This window comes from Coccinella septempunctata, chromosome 1 (assembly GCF_907165205.1).
Source record: "Coccinella septempunctata chromosome 1, icCocSept1.1, whole genome shotgun sequence".
NCBI lineage: Eukaryota > Metazoa > Arthropoda > Insecta > Coleoptera > Coccinellidae > Coccinella > Coccinella septempunctata.
Genome location: NC_058189.1, coordinates 57,056,700 through 57,078,219, shown reverse-complemented (window position 1 = coordinate 57,078,219; position 21,520 = coordinate 57,056,700). Strand labels below are relative to the sequence as shown.

The 21,520-nt window shown below is 36.4% G+C and overlaps 2 protein-coding genes and 1 long non-coding RNA gene across 4 annotated transcripts; 1 reads left to right on the top strand and 2 right to left on the bottom strand.

Moving 5' to 3' along the window:
* LOC123314962 (chitooligosaccharidolytic beta-N-acetylglucosaminidase) lies at positions 1–16,243 on the top strand. Of its 2 annotated transcripts, none has more exons than XM_044900455.1 (10): positions 1–153; positions 3,388–3,456; positions 6,177–6,267; positions 7,739–7,927; positions 8,163–8,374; positions 11,033–11,357; positions 12,842–13,169; positions 15,412–15,629; positions 15,716–15,911; positions 15,967–16,243. In XM_044900455.1, exons 2-10 carry the CDS (start codon positions 3,417–3,419, stop codon positions 16,186–16,188), a joined length of 1,821 nt encoding a protein of 606 aa, XP_044756390.1. In that variant the 5' UTR covers positions 1–153; positions 3,388–3,416; the 3' UTR covers positions 16,189–16,243. The 2 variants fall into 2 exon arrangements, with proteins under 2 accessions (XP_044756390.1, XP_044756398.1); XM_044900463.1 differs by lacking the exon at positions 1–153 and adding an exon at positions 3,124–3,208.
* Positions 16,205–19,135, bottom strand: LOC123314975 (alanine--glyoxylate aminotransferase 2, mitochondrial). Its single transcript, XM_044900475.1, has 8 exons — positions 18,984–19,135; positions 18,332–18,516; positions 18,063–18,186; positions 17,620–17,808; positions 17,265–17,555; positions 16,928–17,149; positions 16,587–16,835; positions 16,205–16,529 (listed from the first exon to the last, which is right to left on the bottom strand). The coding sequence occupies exons 1-8, from the start codon at positions 19,068–19,070 to the stop codon at positions 16,437–16,439; spliced, it is 1,440 nt and encodes a 479-aa protein (XP_044756410.1). The 5' UTR covers positions 19,071–19,135; the 3' UTR covers positions 16,205–16,436.
* A 1,184-nt stretch (positions 19,136–20,319) lies between these two features.
* Positions 20,320–20,939, bottom strand: LOC123322942. Its single transcript, XR_006539231.1, has 2 exons — positions 20,814–20,939; positions 20,320–20,773 (listed from the first exon to the last, which is right to left on the bottom strand). It is a non-coding gene; the product is annotated as an uncharacterized LOC123322942 (long non-coding RNA).
* Positions 20,940–21,520: the final 581 nt, after the last annotated feature.

Sequence of the window (21,520 nt, the reverse complement as noted above, 5' to 3'; positions counted from 1 at the left end):
AAAACCGTTTTGTGGCCTATATGTTTTCGATATGAACAATGCGCTTGCATCGCGCACTTCTTAGCGGTTGAGCAGTGAGTTCAGTGCGGACGAAAGACAACTTTTATATATCGTAACTGTGTCTTGTTCTCGAGGGGTTTCTTTTGATATAGAGTAAGTCAGAATCTGAAAAGTCTCTGATCCTTCGCATTTGCAGATCGATATTGAGTAGGTTTTCTATCTAACCAAGGAAATCCTTCGGGCGCGAAAGTAGAGCATAGATAACGATTTATGCAGTCATTATTGACTGTTTTTGCCAAAAATGGGATGGTAAAGTTGTTTATACCGACGAAATAGCACTTTAACTGTGGCTCTTCGATTGATTGATCGCAAAAAGTAATAACCTGCGAAGAAAGCAACCAATTTGATAATATCTTTGATATTCCATTACCTAGAAATCCTCTGATGGTCGAAAGCGTCTTCAGACATTATAAAGCTTAAAAAAATTCGAGCAGAAACTAAGCTAAGTATACAGGGTGACTCTTCGAGTCGTACAAATATTTTAACAGTAATTTCTTGAGGTCAAAAGAAATATTTTTTTCCTATACCATTTTTTCCGGTTCGGCCCTGATAAAAAGATATAGCCATTTTAAATTCTCATAATAAGCTGTGCCACCCCTGGAAAAACAAAATTACCTTCAGAATAACTAGCTGAGTCTGTGTCAGAACACACCTGTGGATCTTTTAAACAGAGTTGTACTCAGCCAAAGTACCCAATTTTTCTTTTGATTTTTGAACCTCAAATTACTCGAAAACGGCGCATTATACGACAAAATTGAAAGGATACTTTTATTTTACCACACGTTCAATTATTCATTAGATAGCTTGGTTTCAAAAGTTGGGTTGTGTGAATTTTTGGAAGACGTGGGTAATATCTTGTGTTCGAAAAAGATTCTTCAAATAAATGAAAAAATATACAGAGTGTCCCAAAACTAATGAATCAAACGTCACACCACGATAGAGTAGATCAAATACTATCGAATGACACCAATATTAGTTGAGCGAAAATGTACTGTTTCTGAAAAAACCTAACCTAAAGTGGCCGATGTTCGAACTATTTTTTCAATCACAAGGCCAATTTGTGATTAAGGATAGCGTTTCTCTCCCATATTACCATCCCTATAGAGGGAGTTTATTCTGAGTAATAAAAATCATGTAGAAAAAACCATTTTTTTTTTATTTACATTTACTTAGGTTATCGATTAACTACTTAAAATAATTTCAATTAGGGGAGATAAAACAATAACCTTAGTTCAATATAATTTAAAATCGATATACTTTTTCACAAACTGGCCCTGTGATTAAGAAAAATAGTTCGAAAATCGGCAACTTTAAGGAATTTTAATAAAATTCTGATTATTTTGGAAACGGTACATTTTCGTTGAACTAATGTTGGTGTCATTCGATAATATTTGGTCTACTCTATTGTGGTATGACGTTTGATTCACTAGTTTTGAGATACCCGGTTTATTCCGAAATTAATTTCATTCAATAAAACCGTTTGTGAGATGGAACTAAAAATAACATTTTTTATGTTTTTAACAGCCTGTATCTTTTAAACCGATTGAATTCGGAGAAAACGGTAAAGGAAAAAAGTGTTTCTTTTTCCCTCAAGAATCTACTGTTAAAATATCTGTACGAGTCAAAGACTCACCCTGTATACAGGTGACACACGAAATTCACGTTTGGGATTTCGGAATTCAGCTTTGACAAAAGTGATGTTGGTCCGTCCTCTCCACAGGTGCTGTTATGGCACGTTAGGAAAATTTCAATTGAGCTTTCAATATACAGGGTGTTTCATAAGCATTGCGAAAAAATTAGTTTTTGTTCTATAAGTTATTTGGAGTATAAAGGTCCTTTAGGCCTTTGTCCGGAAATGCTTCTTTTTCAAGATACAGGGCGTTGAATGTATTCCAAATGAATCACGAATTCCTCGATATTTTCGAAATAGTGATTAATTCCCGATAAATACCTTGTCTTCAGCAACTACAATGGTTTGCGTGTTGGCATTGACTTTCAGATTTTCGAAGAAAAAAATAGTACGCCAGAGCCTTTCTCCAAAATTGAATTCATTTCGACAATTATTCTTATTCAATTCAGAACAAAATGAGTCTCTGCGTTTTTCCTCTAGGGTGCACCACTAAAAAATTAAAGACCTTTTGTTATTCAAAGAAATACTCGTGTGGAGAAATCGAAAAATAGATTGTATTTGATCAAAAAGCTTTTCAGATTAAGAATTATTGAAAATGGCAGCCCCCATATGAGATTACACTCTTCTCCTCATGGGTATATCGAGGAATTTGTTTTTAATTTGAATAACATGTAACGCCCTGTATCTTGGAAACGAAGCGTTTCCAAGCAATGGCCTAAACGATTTTTCCCACTCCAAATAACTCAGATTAATATCTTGAATTTGTTCTCTTTGTTCATAAAACACCCTGTACCTTTATTAGAGTGGATAAATCAAATCCTTCGAACGATCAATCTGTATTTAGTCATTTCAAATTTGATGGAGGATGGAGGACGTGTTCCATGAAGATTATTCTAATGTTCGAAATTACACCCTCAAATTTCTGAACAGGGTAGAAAAATCTCTTCTCGACTAATTCGTGTTGGCTTGTTTTAGCTGGAGCACCCTGTATTCTTGCTTGCAGTGCACAACAATGTACTCATTTGTTTTGCAAAACTAAAAATGGCGGTTTTTACTTGTTAATGATCGAATAATGCGTGAACCGTTGTGATAGCTTTATTGATCATTATGACTCCGAAAATTTTATCACACAGGTGTTGGGTCACTCTATTGAGCTCACTCAGGAGATCTTATCGAGATAAATTATTTTTACAGCTCCCTTTGTTCTTTAAATTGAAATGTCGAACGACAATTTCCAAAGGATAGAAATTATTTATCATACATTGTTGGACTGCTGTGAATTCGTAGAATTACAAGTACATAAGTCGAACTCGGAAACACGAAAGTAAGTTATGCTATACAGTGAAGCTTCCAAAACACTTCATTGTGTCTGGTCGTTTATTATTCGAAAAATAATGTTCTCGTTTCAGATTATCGAAAAGATAATCTTCCATATCGTGTCTTATTATTATACCCAAATTCTCAATTTATCAATTCATTTGTCCATGAATGCACAGCATCATTTGCGTATGTGGGAGGGTATGTATTTTTATATTAACAATACACTCCGCTAGATGTTCTAGTTGCTGCGATATATATAGTATAAAATCATTACATGACTTGATTTTTTGAGTTCACATACGTACTATTTTCATTCAAAAACGGTTCATACTAATTAACATTGAATGGTTTAAGAACGATTACAATTTTATTTTCAGAAATTCGTAAATAATGAACGTTTGAAGAAATGTGGTATTCTAACGATGATTGTCGGATTCGACACAAAGGTAAGTTTTATCATTTACCTCTTATATTTGACACTAATACAAAATAGTACTTTGAATATGAGAGTCTGTGTGTTCCCTTCGTATATAGAACGAGATAAATTAAAGTGAAATTTCCCCTACTCTAACACTTTCCGGTTTTTCGTGTTATCTGGATTTCTTTTACTATCCTACGATTCGCGTTTGCATTATCACATTGATCTCTTCAAAATCGTACAGTTCCAAAACAAAATCTATTTGTATCCCACAAACAGTGGCGTAGGAAGGGGGGTGCGGAGGGGGCGGACCGCCCCGGGTGCCAGCCCTGTGGGGGTGACAAAAATGTATCTTGAGAGGCTTATATTTGATTAGAGCGTATTTTCCTAGCAAAGAATAAAGAAGTACATCTAAGTCGGATCGATTTTAGATATAGTTTACGTACGATCGCTAAAATTGTGGGTGAAGTACAATTATCTATTATATAGGATAGATATCGTATAATGGCAAAGAGGAAGGTTAATCTTTGAAAATGGCTACTAAGCGAGGAGCGGAACAGTGAGCAAAGAGTACGATGGCGTCGAGAAGGAAACTTGTAGTCAGGGCTGAATAGAGTAGGAGCAGCGAGTGTCCGGGTGGAGTGATTTATGACCCATTATGTTTCAACTGCGCCTGCCTCTTCCAGTAGTTTAATTTCGTCATTCATCCTCAGTGCGTCTGCGTCAGTACCTAAATTCGACTGCAATAATACGCAAGCGCCGTTTACTCGTTTATTGCTTGTGCTTCTTTGTGGTAATCTAGACCATAGACAAAGGATCTCTATGATCTAGACTAGCTGTGTTATTGGTGCCGTGGTATACGTATAATCGTACAGAAATAAAATATTGAATCAGTGGTCCAGATTATTCTACCTCTTCGATCTGGCAGCTATTTAGGAATTTGGGTGAGTTTTGTTTTCCCATGCGTTTTGATAGTTCGAAATGTGATAGGATGAGGAGCAGAGGTACATATGCACACTTTCGCAATTTAGTGAAGGTCGATCTGTTGAGAAGTAGCAGGAGGACTGACAAGGTGGAGTGCTCAGTATGAAGCTGTTAAGACTGTATTCCAAAGTTCCAAGAAGATTGCCGATATAGCATTGAGGAACTTTGTGACCCTTCAGAAACTATCCACACTTGAAGAGCAGCTTAAACTTTATTAACTGCAGAATGTGATTTTTCATTCTTGTGCTATTTGAGTCTATGGAATAGTGCACTAGAAGAAAAAAGGCTTTTAAACTTCTCATTCTTATGAGGAACTTATTCCTACAGTGTCGAAAAGTGCCTCATCAGAAAGAGAAGTTTAATTGCCTTTTTGATTGAAAACAGGGAAATTCTTGTGGAAAAGCCAATGGAATTTGCGGAAGGTATTTGTGACGAGATGAAAATTCCTACCGCCAAAAGAAGAACCTTCAGAAGAAGGAAATCTATGCCGGAGAAAAAGATATCGGATGATCGATGTTAGGGTGCATTGACACGTTTCAACAAAAAATAAACACTCGTTGCCAAGGCATGGAAGTGACATCAGGTGTGCTATCTTGCAGACCAAGAACTTGCTGAAGAGTTCAGAAACTGAATTGCTAGAATTAGTTGGCAGTTTAGTTTGGAGTTATGAAGAAATGTCTTCAGAAGACCTTTTGAAAGAAATCCCACGTCTGAGGAGGTTTTTAAAAGTTCGGGTAGCATTCCTGAAGAAGAAGCTCTGAAGTAGAGTTCTTAGAGACTATTGCAGTTTGATGTCGAGTATGAGCTTCCAGATTCTGGTCCAAATTTAACGTTAGCACTTGGAGTTTACCTTACATTATGTGTTTCTGAGTTTTTCCAAAACTAAGCTTATCTAAAGTTATCTCAGATCTACTATGAGCCGAGCTCGACTATCTTGCTTGGCTATTTTATCCAATGAGCATGGTGTAGCCAGAGGGATCGACTTTGATGAGACTATTTCTCAGTTTGCAGAGAGCAAAGTCAGAAAAAAGAAGTTCTGGAAGAAAAGATGCTGATAAGTTGTTGAATTTGTGCAAAAAACTGATTTTTTTCATTGAAATATAATATAATATTTTACGTGTTGCCCTTCACATCTCTATGCCCATGTTTCAAACACTTCAAATAAAAACTTGTAATTTTGTTAACAAACAAAAAAGGCTCAACAATAATATGTGATGTTGGGGGGGCGACATGTTGAAATTCCGCCCCGGGTGTCACAAGAGCTTGCTACGCCTCTGCCCACAAATAAAGTTTATTTTAGTCGATGAGCTAGGTACTTGTTGAATTAAACAAGTGTTTCAGTTGAAATTCTCAAATTTTTCCTGAAATCAGCCACGAAATCATAATTCGTTCCATGAGACAAAATGAATGAACATTTTTCCGAAAAATCAGTTATAGTCATTGTATCTATTATTTGATAGGGGGTTTTTTAGTATTGACCTTTTAATTTTTCAATGGGCATCACAAAAAATAAATGATGAAATTGAACGAATAATCAAATTCTTTATCGAACCTATAATAATGGTGAATTTTTTTTATGAGAAAACGTCAGTTCTTCTTCATAAAAAATATTATTCCTCTTCGTTTAAATTCCATTAAGACTTGCACAATTAGAAGAATGACCTGTTAATTTATCGGGAGTAATTATAGAAACAACATTATGACGGAAATTGATCATAAAATGATGTTTACCTTGAGAACCTAATGTGAACTATTCAATTTCAGGATTCCCCATCGGCATCGCAAGAAAACTGATTGTTATATCTATATATTTATCGTCATTTTCAACTTCTTCAGTTCAGGGTTCTTCTATTAAGTAAGTTCTCAAATAATGTTAACCCTTCAAATCACATTGAATTTATATAAACTCATAATTGAACATGCTCAAAATTATGTATATTACGAGGATGTATTGAAATCTAGTTAGCCTAGACCAGTTCCATGCATAAAAAAATATTGCGTTACCATAGCAACGAGCAATAACTCTTAGAAGTGTCAGTGTGAAGTTTGAGGTCAAAAAAATAAACCGGAGTTGCGCAATAAATTAAAAGAAAGAAGATGTCCACCAAAATGGTGAAAATCTAAAAATTGGAGTATCGAGCCATCATCAAGTACCTGCATTCAAAAGAGTTAAGAGGTAAGCAGATTTACGAAGATATGCTTAATACCCTTGGTGATCAATGTCCTTCGTACGCGACCATGGAAAATTGGACTGCAAGCTTCAAAAGAGGTAAATTTTTCATTGAAGATGATGACCGATCGGGAAGGCCAGTTTCTGTGTCAGTTCCCGAAAATATCGATGCAGTTCATGACATCAGACCGCGTTCATCATATAGTTCACGTCAATTTGGATATGAGAAAAATTGCTGCAAAATGGATCCCCAAATGTTTGAATGTTGACCAAGGTGCAAGGGTAGAAGCATCGCGTTCGATCTGTGCTCGATTTGAAAACGATGTAGACTTCTTTAACCGAATTGTTACTATGGATGAGACTAAGACACATTACTACGATCCAGAAACAAAGCAACAATCGATGGAATGGTGACACTATGGTTCTCCAAGACCTAAAAAGTTTCGTGTCCAAACGAACATCTGCTGGAAAAGTTCTTGCTTCAGTTTTTTGGGATAACCATGGAGTAATCATGATTAATTTTTTGGATAAGGGTAGAACAATAACCGGAGAATACTATTCGACATTACTGACCACTCTATGGAAAAAAATTAAAGAGACAAGACGTGGGAAGCTATCCAAAGGTGTTTTGTTTTGCAGGACAACGCCCCTGCACACAAATCTCATAATGCCATGCAAAAAATTCGTGATTTAGGGTTTGAATTACTAGAACACCCTCCTTATTCACCAGATTTGGCTCCATCCGACTATCATATCTTTCCTCAACTGGAAAAAAGTTTAAAGGTCGTAAATTTTCTTCCAACGAGGAGGTAATAAAAGCTGTGGAGGTCTGGTTTGCAGAGCAAGAAGAAACATTTTTTTTTGAAAGGTATAGAGACGTTGCAGGTTCGCTCTAATAAATGTATCCAATTAAGAGTAGAATATGTTGAGTAATAAAATTTTTTGACATTGAAATTTTGTTTGGTTCTATAATAGGCTAATAATTTTTCAATATATCCTCGTATTGAAATTTTTGTAGGTATTATAAAAAAAGTTATCATTTCATGTAATTATTAACTGCCCATTCTTGGTTTTAAAAAAGATTTAAAAATAAATTTTTCAAGTAGAGTAAAACCACGAAAATGGTGACGTTATAATCAAATCATTATGGTTGCAGGTCCGAATTCAAATGGATTTGCACTAATGGAAACACTCAATGCAGAAGGGTTGATGTTGCATATGAAAGCTCGGATGCATATCCTTCTGTTGAACTATGTCGTTTGGTTTGTGGAGAAGCTGGTCCTCTATGGCCTCAGCCATACCATATCACTATTACCCAAAGAAAATTGATTGTAATAAACCCTGAGTAAGTTGAATATATCTAGCTCATATTCAGAGGGGAAATCAGGGTTTTGTTCTGAAAATTAATATCTGGTGTATAATAACTATTGACAAAATAAGTTTCGAATTCGATTAGTTGAAATATAAATATCAAGCTTGTAATGAAACACCATATTATATGTACAGGGTGGGCAAATTTCGATCAAGGAATAAAAACCTAGCTTGTGATAATTCTCGTATATAATGCCCCTATTTCACAGGTCATTAATTATCCGTATCAAACCCCAGTTTGATACTCAGATTACCAAAGATGTCATTCAGGTTTTCCGAGATAACATAGGAAGAGAATACAATAATTGCAGGAGTAATATAGAAACAAAAGTGATGGTGAACATCAATTTGTCTTCTAACATCAGTCATTTAGACTGGAATACTGATGAAAGTTATGATCTTGAAGTGAATACAGTAAGTGGTGAGTTTTTAGCGAATAGGTTTCAATATAAAATATGGTGCCTATTTAGTTACACTTCTGTAAGATATCCCAGCCGAAGATTCTACAAGATTTTGGATGGGACACTTGGGCATGGGCGCCCGCAGGGGGGGCCAGGGGGGGCCACGGCCCCCCTTGAGATCCTGATAGACACCGTTAGAGAAATTTTTCTTTCAGTAAAACTAATCGTAGTTGATATTTTGCCCCCCCTGAGAAAAATTTCTGCGGGCGCCCATGCACTTGGGTAGTGATAAATCGTTTTAAAACTTCTATTTTATTGAGGAAAACTCCTAGACCTTCCACCAATTCAATCTTGAATTAGGTTTTTTCGATTTTTAACATTTGTCATACAAACATTAGCCTACAAACAAGTGCTGATCACTGGAAGAGGCTAATCGCATATTTTCTTCTTCTTCTATATGGCACTAAGGTCGTCGAGATGTACCGATGAAATAGGTGAGGCTTTTTTTGACAAAAGTTAGAACTCATCAAAATAAGTCGTTTAACCAAAAATTGTCTATACGAAATATCCAAGATGGCTGAGATACAACCCCTAGAAGTTCGACAAAATTTCATTGAATTTCAAGTAGGTACGAGACTGTGGAAGGTGACTCCGGCATCGCAAAAACGAATAACGAAACAAAACATATGGCTGGACAATGAATGGTTCAGTACCAAGATCATCGGATTAGATGCATCAGGTCACTCTTGAAAAAATCATAATGGTTGTATCGTGCAATTTAGAGTGAAAAAAAAATGTAGAAAATCGAGGCAGTTTCTTGAAAGTGCTTATGTTAATTATGTTGAAAAAGTGCTATGATGTTTCCCCATATCATCCATTTTTAAGACGATTGTAGAACTGTTCGAACAAGAAGATTGTGTTGCCCATTGTGAAAAAAATTCGTGTATAATTCAGACGAATTTTATTGGTGAGATTTTGAAGTTATATTTTATTTTTTACACTTGTGTTCCAAGTCTCTTCTGTCAGTTGGTATCGAAATGAGCCATTTCATAAAATCGAGTAAGTTACTAAAAAATAATGAGAACAATTCGGCAATCCTAAGTTTCCATTTTTATTACCACGTAAAAATCTAAACGAAACCACATGGTCGAATCATGAGATAAGTTTTTTCCCACTTCTTTGCGATAATTCAGCTAACAAACTGTCTAAAGTCGTTAGGATCAATTTCAGTAATCCATTTCAATTATTTTTTCAACTTTGTCATTTTGAGAGTTTTGTATAGGTGATTTTTGGTGAAACGCTTCATTTTGATTATTCTACCTTCTCTTGAAAAAAATGCCTCACCTTCAAATACACCCTGTATATACAGGATGGTCCAACAAAAACTTAACATCTCGATTTTTCGACTTCAAAATGAAAATGTGGAAAATCACTCGAGAATATTATTCGTATCCGACACATATCAAAGTTATTTATTAGTTATGTCGTTAATCTTTCGTACAAAATAGTTATTTTTCTACAAGCGTGCGCGTTCAACCTTTTTCCCGCACGCATTCCAAGTTGCAAAGAGTCACTTTCCCAAAACGTGCGGGAAAAACGCCTGCTATTATATTATAGAGTATATTAAATTCTATCATGTTTCTATGCATAGAACGTCAACGATGAGAAACCCATAGTAATGACATGCAGAATTACGTCTGTCATTATATATGAATTAATCGAATGAGTTATGATCTGTTTCGTGAAATGGATACATTTATATATTTCAAGCGCTTGTAGAAAAAATATTGTTCCTAACTCTTGCGTAAAGTGTCTCGCCCGCACTCAACTGCTTACCCGAACTCTGCTTCGCATCGTTCGGGCAACGGCAGTTTCGTGCGGGCAAGTATCACTTTCCGCACTTGATGGGAAAATAACTATTTCCTGCGGGAAAAAGGTTGAACGCGCACGCTTGTAGGAAAATGTAATTATTTTCTGTCCAAAAAAGTAGTTGAACCATGATTTACCTTAGTCTATCGTGAATTTTTAAGAACGTTACAAGTGTGTCAAAGCAATTGTAAAATTGTAGTAGAATTAAAATGGTGTATTCCGTAGAAGAAAGGGAGGAAATTATGAAATTATTTTTTTCAAATAACAACTCTTTGCGCGAAGAACAGTGTGGCTTTATTTGACGAACGACTTCCTGAAAAAATGTATCTGCTGCTTACGTTTTGCAACTGTTGGCCTAATTTGACGCTACTGGTTCAGTCGGAAACAGAAAGAGGGTCCATGCGAAAGTGACGAGGCTAAGGAAGTGGCAGTTTTAGGTCATGTAGCAATGGATCCGACCTTTAGTACCAGGAAAATGTCCGATGTATCTGGTGTATCACGCACAACGATCATGAAAATCCTTAAGCAACATAAATTCCATCCTTATAAAATACGATTGGTTCAGGAACTGAATGAGGATGATCCTGCTCTCTGGATCAGATCAAGGGGTTGTGTTCTCCCCCGTAAGGGGGTTGCAGTTACGGGGATGCAAAGAGCGGAATAGTTGTTCCCCCTCGAATCAGAAATTGACGAGATGGAGCGATTTTCCACATTTTCATTTCAAAGCCGTGAAAATCGAGGTGTAAAGTTTTCATTGGACCACATTGTATAGTCCTGTAAGAATAATGAAGTTATTTCTTTCATTCTAGATTCAACTGTTAACGTTAACATAAATGGAAACAACATCTTTGGTGCGAGGCATGCCTTGGAAACACTATCACAACTGATGACAACTTACCCAGAATCGGATAATTCTACATGTTTAGCATTGCTGAAAGGTGTTAAAATAGATGATAAACCTATTTATTCTCACAGAGGACTCCTGCTGGACACTTCGAGAAATTTCCTATCGTTAAAAACTATAAAGAAACACATACAAGCTATGGCCGCATCTAAAATGAATTTCCTCCATTGGCATATCTCTGATTCTCATAGTTTTCCTATGGAGACTCCAAGAGTACCAAACATGACAATGTGAGTTCCCACGTATTCTTACAATTCATAATAACCAGAGGAGATTTATCGCTAGGGTTGACCGAGCATAATTATGTAGAATATTTCGCTTCTTTAGAAATTTCAAGCAAGAATTCTTTTAAAATAGGTATCCAAGTCCACGTCTACTGGTCTACACCTTGTCAAATTTATTTCATCCACCATCGTTGCATATATTGCTGTATACAGGGTGTCTGTAAACAAATGCGAAGGACTTAGGGAGATGATTCCTCGATGAAAATAAGCAGGGATAGTTTCTATATTCAATTTCAATCAGGAAAATTCTTTTAAAATATCAAACCAAGTCCACGTCCACTGGTCTACGCACCTTGTCAAATTTGTTTTATCCTCCATCGATGCGAATATTGCTATATACAGGGTGTCTGTAAACAAATGCGAAGGACATAGGGAGATGATTCCTCGATGAAAATAATCAGGGGTAGTTTCTATATTCAATTTTTTCAATCAGGAAAATTCTTTTGAAATATCAATCCAAGTCCACGTCCACTGGTCTACACCTTGTCAAATTTATTTTATCCACCATCGATGCATATATTGCTATATACAGGGAGTCTGTTAACAAATGCGAAGGACTTAGGGAGATGATTCCTCGATGAGAATAAGCAGGGGTAGTTCCTATAATTTGGAAATTTGGTTGAAAATAACAACCCCTTATGATTTTCCTTCAAAAATTGTTTTCGTGGGATAGATTTTCGAAAAATAAAATTCTCTTATGGTTCCCATTCAATTCTGGAGAAAAAAGTCTTTTGAAAAATTTCGATACAGTCGATACTTTTCTCGGAATAAATAAAAACTTACGAACAGTTCTGATCACTGTTCATTTCATTTCATTTTTCATGAGTGTTCCATAGAATGACTACCTCCCTCTAAAATACATGCATCTGCCTCATAGACCTTCGTATACTGATTGTAAGTTTTTATTTATTCCGAGAAAAGTATCGACTGTATCGAAATATTGCAACAGCCTTTTTTTCTCCAGAAATGGGAAACCATAGGAGAATTTTATTTTTCGAAAATCTATCCCACGAAAACAATTTTTGAAGGAAAATCATAAGGGGTTGTTATTTTCAACCCCTAATAATAAAGTTATTAGATCTAAAAAAAAAAGGTGTGAGTAACATCTACTTAGTGCTTCATATTTTATGTATAGTTAAAAACTGTCAACTCGTCATCGCCTTCCAAAGGCTGTATCTTGGAAGGGAGGTCGATTTCGAAAAAAATTTTTAGGAACTACCTCTGCCTATTTTCATCAAGGAATCATCTCCCTAAGTCCTTCGCAATTGTTTACAGAGACACCCCGTATTGATATATTCAAATGAATACAGATATTGAAAATTTGGTGAGATATTTTAAAAATAATCATTCCACCATTATGGGTATTATTCACGTATTATCTCCGTGAATAATGGCTCGTTGAGTACTATATACCATTATCCTATTGACAGATATGGCGCTTACTCCCCGAAGAAGATCTACAGATACCATGATATCCTAGAACTAATTTATTACGGCCTAGTAAGAGGAGTTAGAATCGTTTTGGAATTAGATGCGCCCTCCCACGCTGGGTACGGTTGGCAATGGGGACCTGAGGCCGGTCTTGGTAACCTTACAGTGTGTCTCAACGAACAACCTTGGAGACAGGCGTGCATACAGCCACCTTGTGGTCAACTGAACCCCTCAAACAAGAAAGTATATGACGTATTGGAAAAAATATATAAGGACATGATCGGATTGATGCCCTGGAGTGAAATATTTCACATGGGTGGAGATGAGGTGAGTGATATTCTGTCATAATTCCCCGTCGAATCATCACGCAACTGTTTGGTTTTCTCCAATGGACAAAACAGCTTTTATGCACTCCATATCCTAGGACAGTTATATGATAACCTGATTTTTAAACAGAGGAGCAAATATGTAATTTTTGGGAGTTTAACCCCTTGCTCATTCTTGACCAAAAAAATCGATTTTTTTATGCTATTTTTGGAGCCTTTGCAACGCTGATTACCGGAAATCCCAATCAGATCAGACGAATATAAAGGAGATATCGCAGGTTGAAATTTGTAATTTTTGAAAAATGACATTTCAATTTCAACAATGCAAATCTAACCAGAGTGAGATAGGTTTTCAGAATTGATCGCAATAGATTCAGCGTGTTCGAAAACCTATATTTCCATACCTAACTCTACAATATCCGACACAATTCAGAAGAAAATTTTTCATTTTCGAGTTCACTTTGAAGAGCTCTCCAGAGTACAATTCTCTATGGAATAGTCAATTGTCTGATTTTTTCGAATCTACAAAACAACTTCTTTGCACTCCATATCCTAGGACAGTAATAGGACACCCTGATTTTCAGACAGAGGAGCATTTCAGGAGGTCTAACCACTTTCTCATTTTCTACCTAAAAAAACGAGATTTTCGAAATAGAGTTTTTGTGCTATGGTAGGAGCCCTAGCAACGCTGATTATAGAACCGGAAATCCCAATAGGATCAGATGAATATAACAGGAGATATCGCAGATTGAAAATTGCAATTTTTGAAAAATACCATTTCCAACAGATTCAGAGTGTTCGAAAACCTATATTTTCATACCAAAATTTCAAATATCCGGCCCTGTTTAGGAGAAAAAATTTTTTTTCACTTTTAATTTTCGAGTTGACTTCGAAAAGCTCTCTTGAGTGCAATACTCTATAGAATCATCAACTGTTTGGTTTTCTAGAATCTTCAGAACAAATTCCTTGCACTCCATATCCTAAGACAGTATAAGAACATCCTGATTTTCAGGATTTCAGGACAGAGTCCAAAATAAGTCATTTTAGGGGGGCCCCTCCCCCTAGCCTAGCCTAGCCTCCCTTTCCACCCTTCCTATACCGCAGTTTAAGCTCCACTCCTACTGCCATTAAAGCACCCCGCTGGCGAAGATACTCAGGGGGTGCAGAACGCACTTTGGAGTGGCAAAAACTTCCTTCATCCCTTACTCCCCAGCACCACTCCTACTGCTATTAAAGCACCCCGCTGGCGTGGATACTCAGGGGGTGCAGAACGCACTTTGGAGTGGCAAAAACTTCCTTCATCCCTTGCTCCCCAACGTCCACCCGTACTGCTATTAAAGCACCCCGCTGGCGTGGATACTCAGGGGGTGCAGAACGCACTTTGGAGTGGCAAAACTTCCATCATCCCTTGCTCCCCAACGTCCACCTGTACTGCTATTGAATCACCCCGCTTACGTGGATACTCAGGGAGTGAAGAACGCACCTAGGGGTGAGCTGTCGTGAGTCTGTGCCGTCCTATTTCATCCCCTAACCTGGCTGAGGTCCGATACCTGTCCGTTAAGTGTGCGTCTTAGGTTCTGGCTGGCGAACACGTCCGTAGACCGTATCACCCGTATCACGTTTGAGATCGGATCCTGTTTCATTCCGTCCGTTTTGCCCTGTAAATTCACTGATCTCGAGTCTTTCACTGTGCGGATTTTATAATAGTGCCATTTGTGTTTCCTTGTAACAGTCGACAAATATAATTTGTATACGTTGATTTTGACTTTCATTGGTTGTCGCTAACACCCCAGACACAGAGGAACCTTGTCTTCGGCTCGTAGCTACCAGGGTAGGTTTGCTATTTTCCCTTTAAAGAAAAGCTGGCGCTCGAGTACCCCGAGAAAAAGGCGTTACACTCTGTGTAGGTACTTTGAATTATTTTTTTATCATCAAGGAATTTTTTGTCGCTATTTAAATAGTGACCGCCCCCTATACATGCCGCCCTTAGGCTAGACCCGGGCTTACTTGGCCTTAAAGCAAATCCGCCACTGGTCATGAGCTTTTTTATAACAACTCTACGTAAGTATATTATCATCCATTCATTCTTTGTATTGGCAATAGTTGACATCAATTGCTTCTGGTTTTCACAAAATATCCCCAACAGCTTCCTTTCACCTTGAAGATCATCCCAAAGTAAAACCAATGACTATTTCAATCTGGATTGTCAATAATATCGAAAGATCTTTCACTTATTTTCATAGGTATACATACCTTGCTGGAATATGACTGAGGAAATCTTGAAATACATGAGTGGAAAAGGAAGATCAACACAGGCATTCCTTGATCTATGGGGAGAATTTCAAGGGGAAGCTTTAAAGAGATACGATAATGCAATCGGAAACCAAAATACGAAAGTAATCATCTGGACAAGTCAGCTAACAGACCCAGCACATATAGAGAAATATCTCGACAAAAATCGGTGAGTAAAATCGGCATGCTTGGAGGATTTGAAATAGCTAATGAAGGTGGAGTGTTTCAAAATGTATTGTTTATTGATTTTTGCAGGTACGTCATTCAAACCTGGGTTCCAGATACGGACGAACTACCTGAACAACTACTCAGTTTGGGATACAAACTGATCATTTCTACCAAAAACGCATGGTATCTAGATCACGGATTCTGGGGTACCACGAAGTACTATGACTGGCGAGCGGTTTACCAAAATCAAATTCTCCTCAGTCCCGATGTACTTGGTGGTGAGGTGGGTACATTTTTCTTCGAACTTTGATCGCAATGAATCAATTTCGATTTTATAGGTTTGTATGTGGGGTGAGTATGTGGATGATAATGGGGTGTTGCCCAGAACTTGGCCAAGAGCTGCGGCTGCTGCAGAACGACTCTGGTCGAACCCAACATCGCCGTCGAGCAGAGTTGAGGCTAGATTTTACAGGCATAGAGAAAGGCTTGTAGCCAGAGGCATTGAGGCTGATGCTGTGGTTCCTCGGTGGTGTTATTTGAACGAAGGGCAATGTGGATAAAAAATGTACTCACAAGTAACTGTGATTTCCGAAATTTAATCGATTGTATCATTATGAATATTTGATGTTATTATTTACAATTTCTAGTCCCAAATAAGAATTAGGTACTTGTAAGACCATTTTGTGAATCATATAAATAGTTATAATTACTGTGAAATTATTTTTCTTCGCTCATATCAAACTGTAACTTCTAATCCTGCATGATATAAAATTCAATTTCAGTAGTTTCGACAACCGCAAATCATCCCTTAGTCTATATATTTCAAGGCTTTTTCCATTACTGAAAGTGTAAAATCAGCATCTTCTCTAGTGATACACATCGGAGGTTTTATTCGTACAACCTAAAAAACATAACGAAGATTAAGATGAAATTTTATCTCCAATAAATTTGGACCTACATTTTTATCGTAACCTCCTGCACCCACTAAGAGACCCATATCCTTGCATTTCTCCAGAAATATACTGAATTTGCCTGGTGCAATTGACGTAAGATTCTTATTATTTTCCACCATTTCTACTCCTATCATCAAGCCTTTGCCTCTCACGTCCCCAATGTATGGAGTACGTTCCTTCATCTTGGCTAGTTCTGTGAGTAGATAAGTACCAACAGAGAGGCTATTTTCTTGGAGTTTCTCTTCCTCAATGATCTGAAAGTGAATGTTAATTGATTTGAACATTTTGGGAAAAAAGAGAGAAGCATTTATGGAGGAGTAAAAGGAAAATTGATCTTTAATCTTACATCCAGAACAGCCAAACCGATAGTGGATGCTATAGGTCCTCCTCCGAAAGTATTGAAATGGGCTGCTTTTGTCAGTGCCTCCGAGATTTCTTTTGTTGTTACAACTGCGGCAAGTGGAAAACCATTGCCAATTCCTTTCGCCATTGTAACTACATCAGGAATTATACCATGGCCCTCGAAACCCCAGAAATGCTCTCCAGTTCTGCCAAATCCTGTCTGGACCTGAAAAAACATACACAGGAAGGAGCCAACATGAATCTCACCATTGTGTTTCTTCCATTCGGCCATTTTGAACATAAACGTTTCTAAATTCAGTTTTCTGCTCTGCTTTTCTTACCTCGTCCGATATAAACAGTCCATTATTCTCCTTCACTATCCTATAAGCCTCCTTGATGTAATTTTCAGGAAACTGTACAGTTCCCCCAACGCCTTGGATAGATTCTGCAAAGAACGCTGCTAATTTTCCTGCTGGAACCACACTCCTAAACTCGTTCTTCAGAACTGAGATATATTCATGGCCAGCTTTACATTCTTCTGACTCGCAGGAGCATTCCCTTGAAGTCTGCGATGGGCTATCCCTGCACTTAGAGCCCCCCCAAGGTCCCCTGAAAACGTCGGGATTCATAACCTGAAGAAAAAACGGAGATATTTATGGATTTTCCACCGTTGATTTTCCACATCTAGGTACTCACAGTATGAAATCCAGTTGGTGGAGCTACTGAATATTTATAATGGCCCACAGAGGTTAGCCCCATGGTTTGGTAAGACATTCCATGGTAGCAGTTTTTCAACGACAGTATTTCAGTATGTCCTGTGTATAATCTAGCAAGAAGAATTGCCAAATCGTTGGCTTCGGATCCACTGTTCAGCAAGTAAACCACCTAAGAATTTTTTTTATATAATAAATAATCAGCGAATGTGTTATGTACAAAGTGTCATGATCTAATTTCTAATAACTGAACTAGTCCGAATTATTCTTCGAAAACAATTTCATCTGCTGACAATCTGCCTTAAGTAAAACGCGAAACCCTTGATAACTGGCCGATGAATATAACATTTCATATCCTAAATAAAATGTAATATTTTTTCGTATTGAACGAGTAATGATGAAAAGATTGCAACTTCAGATACTTACCTTGAGATCTCCAGGCATTTTTTCGGCTAATCTTTTCGAATATTCAAATAACTTGGGATGATGATATAAACTTGAAACGTGCCCTAATTTATTGAATTGATTAATAACTGCTTCAGTTATTTTGCTAAAAACGAATTCCCAAAAGTTATGGAAGTTTGATTAGCGGAGGATATCTAAAGTTTTGAATATCATAATGCAAAAATCCTTTATTGATTATACCTACTTCACAGTAAATAATCAAACATGAAAAATTTCATGTAGGTACTCACGGGTGGCAATGTCCTACTGATACAGTGCAAATTCCTCCAAACATATCCAAATACCTTTTACCTTTGTTATCATACAACCATTGCATATGACCTTGATGCAACATCAAAGGCTTTTGATAAAGTGGTTTGAGAATAGGAGTCACATTACTCTGTCTTATAAATGATATTTCTTCAGCAGTGGGACCCTATAAACGTTTAATAAAGCAGAAACTACTTCATCTAAAGCTCCTTTATGAATTCAGAGCAATAATTAAAGTGCCCTGTCCAAATTTATCATTGGGTATTGATTTATTGATAAGTTTCCTCTTCCTTATTTGGTCTAATTGGAATAAAAATAATAGACACAAGTTTCTTAGTTTAGAAGTACTGGAGACAATGTCCTTCTGTCCTTCCTTATAATACATATCTAGGTACCTACAGAATAGGTGGGTACCAACAGGAAACAAGCAAAGAAGCTTTATTCAGTATCTCTATTTATTGAGTTTTAATACTCAATGCACCTGTGTCCATCATGCCCTAATGCAAATAGGCAACCATATATTACCGTTGCTTAGATTTGATTCAAAATACTGAGTAAATAGTGTAATTTGAAAATTGCTAGCGTCATAATAAAAATTCATCAAATTCAAAGATTTTTGTAAATGTAACTGACCTGATAAGGGCCTGGTTCGAAACTTGTCTTTGGTAACTGAGGCAAAGACGAGAACGCCCTGATTGGAAGTCTTAACATATTGACCATCAATGTCAAAACTACAAATGAAAAAGATACTGAAATGTTTCATAAAGTCATTGTCCCTATATAGCACTGATATATATACATGAATAATGGAATGAATTTATAACGAATTAATTCAAATGAATCATAAAAACAGTGTTTATTCCTACCCATTGTTTCATTTCACTTTTCATTCTTTTCAGCAAGGAGATATAAAGTAAAAATACAGACGTTACCATGAGGGATGAAAGAATAAAAATTAACGCCCGATATGAAATTCTGGAAGTAAGTATTTGATGGCGAATGAAGAAGGCTCTTCGGTCAAAGCTTCAATCATAAAATGAGTGAATAGGTGTTGGCTATTGCCAGGATATTCATTTTTGAGGGTGTCTGGGAAGCACAGTGTAGTTTCTATACTTGCTTGCTTGGAAATTATTTCGAATTCAAGATCTGGAGAGGCGACTTTAACCTTTAACTATTTTCCGCAAACAGCATATTTATGTCTCCTTATCGAATGATTGAAGGTACGGCATTTTCTAATCTGACGAACCTGGCTTATTATTGTCGTTACAGTTAGTTTGTTGATTACAATTAGTATTTGTAGTACTGGCACTTCTACAGTATTATCCATAGAGAAAGGTTCTCTTGACTTGCCCCTTGTAATTGGTATTACCATAAGAGGAGTTTGTACCAAGGGAATTTTTCGCCATCCGTATTAGCCGTATAAGGGGCTATCATAATGTGGGGTGTTGCCAGAACACTTGAACGATAAGTAGAAGTGGTGAATATTACAACAAGATTCCATTTCCGTCGACAACACTTTACACTTTACAAACGTCTTTTTTCAACTTCAGCAGGTTTCGAATTATTGCCAATGGCGAGACTTTTCCACGAAATTTTTTTTGTGGAAATATATTGAAAAAGCTCATTTCACCTCGGAAAGTGTAACATTTGTTCCTCACGGAAGAACTTTTCCTATTTTTTTTTCGTTTGATGAATGAAAATATTTCTAACTCTCCGAGATGACGAACGAACTGATTGAATTGAATTATTATGAAAACCCCATATAGATTGATTAGTGGTTTCTGGCGTAAGATATACCTTTTCGGATTTTGAACTGACCAATGAAACGGTATAGACGTATAGACCCCTGTTGGACCTCTTAAACCATCTGAAATTGCCATTGGAACACATGTAGAGATAAAATAATTATGTTTGTTGGTGAAAATCATGTAATTGAGTTCTTCAGGGCATGAATAATTCAAACACATACTCCAAGAAGATTTGCCACTTTATTTAGAAATTGAATTATCAAACAGGTGGTGGTACATAACATCGAAAATCGATAAACATTGCTTCAGTTAATTTGATATATCAATACAACACAAAGAGCATTCATAGCACAAAGATTTACAATATAGCCTCAATATGCGTGGGTGAAATTTGACATAGTGTGTTTCACTGAAATTCCATTGGCTTGGTGCATTTAGTATATTTGAATTTTTGTATCATGGAATTCGACTCCAATTGGCCGATAATCAAATGGAATTTATCGAATGCTCTGAATAAGTTACTTTTTGTACTTGTAATCCGATTTCAGCTGGGACTCTGAAATATAATACATCGTTTAAAATGAACGTCACGGTTAACAGTTCCATCCACAGAAAACTAAATTGAGAATTCTAAATCATAAAAAATCGTTCACTATGCTAGTTCTACAGGTAAACCTTAGAACATGTTCTATGTTCTATGTTCTAAGAGGTAAACGAAATGAAATTATACGAAGTAAAATTTTTTCAATCGATAAATTATTATTCAATAAGAATAAGGATACAAATAAGGTATTAAATTGTATAGAGAGAACTGAATAAATTACTTTCAACTCTATTTGGTTTAGTCCAATACACTAAATACACCTTAATTTGCCTGCAAGTCTATCAAAATGAAGTAAAAGTCTATATCACAGAGCTATTTCAAAGGACTCAATAAAAATCCTACAAAATTTTGCATTTAACAATGAAGTGCTTACACTTAAACTCTAAGCTCAACAGAATATATCTATTCTAGTTTGATTATGTTTCGGTGAAGGATAAAATACTTTCTCTTAAATCTTATGGTTATATTCAACTAGTGAGTTTAAATTTTGATTTACAATATTCATTGAATTCAAAATAAATTTGCATTTAAATTGTCTACAATATTTTTGTAGACTTTATCTCCATCTAAAGTGTGCTGAAATATCCATGAATTATGTCAAGTAATTTCATTATACAATCTTACAATATTTTTTGTTCTTTTCCCATCAGGTTTGATAACCTAAATGGTTTATTTGAAATGCACAGATTCGGAATGTGGATAGAAACCATCCTACTGAACTTTTTCTCAACAAACTAAATACATGTATATATTCAGGTTTGTCTTGTTACTTGACTTCGGTTTTTCAATTCTCAATATTGCTAGTCAATAGTTTCCCA

Coding starts and splice junctions, on each gene's coding strand:
- LOC123314975 (XM_044900475.1), bottom strand. CDS start 19,070: ATGGTCAATATGTTAAGACTTCCAATCAGGGCGTTCTCGTCTTTGCCT. Junction 18,187..18,331: donor TCAGTAGGACATTGCCACCC/GTGAGTACCTAC, acceptor ATTCGTTTTTAG/CAAAATAACTGAAGCAGTTA. Junction 17,556..17,619: donor CACCAACTGGATTTCATACT/GTGAGTACCTAG, acceptor TTTTTTCTTCAG/GTTATGAATCCCGACGTTTT.
- LOC123314962 (XM_044900455.1), top strand. CDS start 3,417: ATGTGGTATTCTAACGATGATTGTCGGATTCGACACAAAG. Junction 3,457..6,176: donor TTGTCGGATTCGACACAAAG/GTAAGTTTTATC, acceptor ATTCAATTTCAG/GATTCCCCATCGGCATCGCA. Junction 7,928..8,162: donor TTGATTGTAATAAACCCTGA/GTAAGTTGAATA, acceptor CCTATTTCACAG/GTCATTAATTATCCGTATCA.